Source organism: Solanum tuberosum, unplaced genomic scaffold (assembly GCF_000226075.1).
Source record: "Solanum tuberosum cultivar DM 1-3 516 R44 unplaced genomic scaffold, SolTub_3.0 scf00111, whole genome shotgun sequence".
Taxonomy (NCBI): domain Eukaryota; kingdom Viridiplantae; phylum Streptophyta; class Magnoliopsida; order Solanales; family Solanaceae; genus Solanum; species Solanum tuberosum.
Genome location: NW_006239034.1, coordinates 662,174 through 666,601, shown reverse-complemented (window position 1 = coordinate 666,601; position 4,428 = coordinate 662,174). Strand labels below are relative to the sequence as shown.

Genomic DNA, 4,428 nt, shown 5'->3' with positions numbered 1-4,428 from the left:
TTTTCCCCATTTTGAACTTCTCTGGTCAATTTTACAAGTTTCTCATCTAACTTTTGTGCTTCTTTCACTTGTTCAAGTAATATTGGCTTTACTTGTAAATTAGCAATAGCTGAACCGTTTGAATCAAGTGTAAAACAAACATTCAAGGCTCTTAACTCAAGGAGCAAGGGTAAAGGACTCAAAGAAATGCTTGCGAAGGATTTCCGACTTGAGGCATCTGCAACCACATTGGCTTTACCTGGATGATAATCAATTGTGTAGTCATAATTCTTGATGAGTCCAAGCCATCTACGTTGTCGAAGGTTTAGCTCCTTTTGAGTACCCAAATACTTTAAGATCTTGTGATCAGTGAAGATATGACACTTCTCTCGATATAAATAATGCCGCCATATTTTTAAAGCAAACATTATAACAACAAGTTCAAGATCATGAGTAGGGTAATTCAATTCATGCGGTTTTAATTTCCGAGAGGCATAAGAAATTACCTTCCCTTCTTGCATCAAAACGCATTCGAAACCATTGTGAGAAGCATCATTGTATACTACATACTCTTTCCCTTCAATTGGAAGAGTAAGTATAGGCGCTTGAGTCAACAAGGATTTGAGAGTTTCAAAGCTCTCTTGACATTTGTCATCCCAAATAAACTTTACTTCCTTCTGCAAGAGCTTAGTCAAAGGAGATGCGATAATGGAAAAGCCTTTCACAAATCTTCTGTAGTATCCTGCTATGCCCAAGAAACATCTTATCTCGGTCGGACTTTTGGGAGGCCTCCATTCAACAACAGCTTGTATTTTACTAGGATCCACCTTCACATCTTCAGTTGATACAACATGTCCCAGAAAAGCTACTTCATCAAGCCAAAATTCACACTTGGAAAATTTAGCATAAAGTTCTTTCTCCTTCAAATTTTTCAAAATAATCCGGAGGTGTTTATCATGGTCTTCAATACTTCTGGAAAATATTAAAATATCATCTATAAAAACAACCACAAACTGGTCAAGATAAGGCTTGAATACTCGATTCATTAGATCCATGAATACCGCAAGAGCATTTGTCAATCCGGATGGCATCACAAAAAATTCATAATGACCATATCAAGTTCTAAAAGCAGTTTTAGGAATATCTGTCTCTCTAACACACAGTTGGTGATATCCAGACCTTACATCAAATTTGAGAATACTTTAGCACCTTTAAGTTGGTCAAACAAATCATCAATTCTTGGTAGTGGATATCTATTCTTGATTGTTATTATGTTCAATTGTCTAAAGTCAATACAAAGCCTAAGAGTGCCATATTTCTTCTTAACGAATAAAACAGGGGCTCCCCAAGGAGAAACACTAGGTCGAATAAAAACTTTCTCAAGTAGTTCTTGCAATTAAGCTTTCAATTCTCTTAACTCTGTTGGAGCCATTCTATAAGGGGTGATCGAAATAGGAGTAGATCCAGGAATAAGCTCGATTGAAAATTCAACCTCTCTTTCCGGGGGCAATCCCGGAAGGTTTTCTGGAAATACTTCTGGAAAATCACATACAGCAGGTATGTCCTTGATACAAGGACTCTTCAACTGTGTATCAACTATGTGAGCAAGGTATGCCCCACAACCTTGATGCATCAACTTTCTTGCCAAGGCCGCTGAAATAAAACTAGATGTCACTGATCTTTCACCTTGTACAATGATGTGTGAAAATGTAGGATCTTTAAAAGTCACATACTTAGACCTACAATCTACCACCGCATGATATTTATAACGACAATCCATCCTGATAATAACATCAAAATCCTTGAAGGGCATTTCAATCAAATCAGCAGCGAAGACTAGGTTTTGAACCAAGAAGGGACAATCTTGGTAAACTTGATTACACACAACTTGATAACCCAAAGGACTTTCAACCAGCACATCGTAATTAAGTCTCACAGATTTCACATTTTCAGGAAGAACAAGTGATGAACAAATATAGGAATGTGTAGAACCAGGATCAAATAATGTAAACACACATAAGCCAAATAAGTGAAATTTACCGACAACCACGTCTTGTCCATCTTGATCATCCCTTTGCCTCATAGCATAAGCGTGTGCAGTAGCCCTTTGCCAACTAGCTTGATTAGCTCCACTTTTACCTGCTGCCTGGGTGATTTTAGGTCTTGCACCTCTATTAGTTTGAGGAGGATTAACAGAAGGCTTATGAACTGAGACTTCAGTTTTAAAGGAAGGAGCATTACTAGGATTAGGACAATTTTTCACTTTTGATCAAAGCTCCCACAATTGAAACATGCACCAGAAGCTCTCCTGCAAGTGCCATAATGATTCTTTCCACATTGTGGACAAGTACGAACGCGAGGCTTGCCTTGGCCATAATTTGGGGTGCTAGCTGTAGAAACTTCTAATTTTCTTTGCCTTTGTTGAGGTGGCCTGTTATCACTACCAGCCTTGGAATTATCAAACCTTCCCCTTTTGGATGGACCCCCAAAATCTGGTCTAGTCTTTCGGAATTTGTTTTCATTTCTACTAGCTTCTTCTTTATCAAGTCGTTCCCAATTAAAAGCAGCAGACACTAACTTACAAAATTTCTCATGTTGTAGGATCACCACATTCTTCCTAATGGAATCATTTAAACCGTCGTCAAAACTTCCTGCACTTGTCTTTTTTCCTCTTTTAATAATACCACTAGCATAGCGAGAGAGCCTTAGAAACTTCTGTTCGTATTCAGCAATGACATGCCTCGTTGCCTTAGATTCAGAAACTCCTTTTCTTTGCATCACAATAAGCATGTGGGACATACTTCATACGAAATCCCTAAGAAAATCATCCCAAGTAAGAACAGGATGTTTTACCTTGGCATTCAGAACACTTACCCACCAATCGTAAGCATCCTTTTGTAATAGTGAAATAGCATACTTTAATTTTGCAACATCTGAACACTCTAACTGCTCAAATACCTTCTCTATGCGATCAAGCCATTGTTCAGCATCAGTGGGATCAACAATGCCTTTAAACTCCACCCATTTTCCTCATTTTCTCAAAGTTAATCTCGTGGGGATCATGCATCGATTCAGCCATGTGGTGGAAGAATTTAGCCATTTGTTGAAAATGAGGATTCATGGTTTGAGTACCATGACTCATGTGAGGATGTGGACCAGCTCTTACACTCTGATGGTTTCCCACCTCAGAACCACTAGTGTGGGGAACATACTGATTCGAGATATGTTCTCCAACCCCTTCCAGTGCATGAGGTTGGGAAACAGAGGCACCCGAACCTTCACGAGCAGCTTTCATAGGTCGGTCAGAAGAAGTGGCCATGACTTAATTCCTTCAAAAGGAAAGATCACATTGCATTAGGGATATGTACTTGATGCATATGCACTCTACATGCGATTAAAACATTACAAACCATGTAATTGACCAAATAATACAAATAGAACCTTTTTCGAAAGTGAACAAGTATACAAGTAATTCAAATCAAAATTCCTAGAACCACAAACCTAGGCGCTGATACCAACACTTGAAGTGACCCTTTTTAAAGAGACTTAACTTATACTTGCGACACTCAAAAGCGATTAACGATGGTGTACTGATTTTAATATAGTAGAGGGATTAGATGCATAATGACCTTCAAAAAGTAATTTAAGCAAATAACCGACGAGCTTTTCATGTATATATATATTCCTCACACTCAAGGATGAAATAACAAGGATATTACAAGCTTTCGAGTACTGAAATCAGCCTGCTCATGCTTCACACAAACATTCGAAAGTAATAGTAGATTTAGGATATTACAAGACTTGGGTTTACACACCCCAAAAAGAACAAAACATATAGCCATATTTATATTACAATTCATGGTGACATGATCAAATCAGCCCTCAAAATCCCATGTAAATATACAACACATAGAATATGTACAAGTCTCAAGGTTTATACAAAATATAGATGCCTATATGCAAAACTGATCTTCCTTAAGGCTCCCAAAACATCCATCTCCAATGGCCAGCTTCAAGCATCATCTCGAACAGCCCCTACGATAGAAACAACTATCGCTAAGCATATAGCTTAGTGGTGTAAAAACTATAGGTTTGGATCCCTCAAATTCAGCAAGTTTTCATTCTCAAGTCAAGGGCAACATAATTGAACATAATAAATAAATCAAGTAAACAATATATAAAGAGTATCAAGTTCGATATTTAGAGATCCAAATGTCAAGAATGCTCATAGCACAACTTTTCAAGAGATTCAACAACAAGGCTCACCCAATATATACATCATGTCGTCACACCAAGCAAAAGCAGGTATCCAGAAGGGTCAAAACCCAATAATCAAGAGAACCAAGAACCATATTAAAAATGGCTTTCTAGTTCGTACTTAAAAAGGGACAACTTCCATTCTTAAGACGAACTAAAAATCCAAAGTCAAGATGGCAAATGATCCGAATC

General features: G+C 37.9%; 1 protein-coding gene across 1 annotated transcript; it reads right to left on the bottom strand.

Moving 5' to 3' along the window:
- Positions 1–178: 178 nt before the first annotated feature.
- Positions 179–1,034, bottom strand: LOC107060979 (uncharacterized mitochondrial protein AtMg00860-like). Its single transcript, XM_015309620.1, has 3 exons — positions 950–1,034; positions 486–844; positions 179–238 (listed from the first exon to the last, which is right to left on the bottom strand). Exons 1-3 carry the CDS (start codon positions 1,032–1,034, stop codon positions 179–181), a joined length of 504 nt encoding a protein of 167 aa, XP_015165106.1.
- Between the last annotated feature and the right edge of the window lie 3,394 nt (positions 1,035–4,428).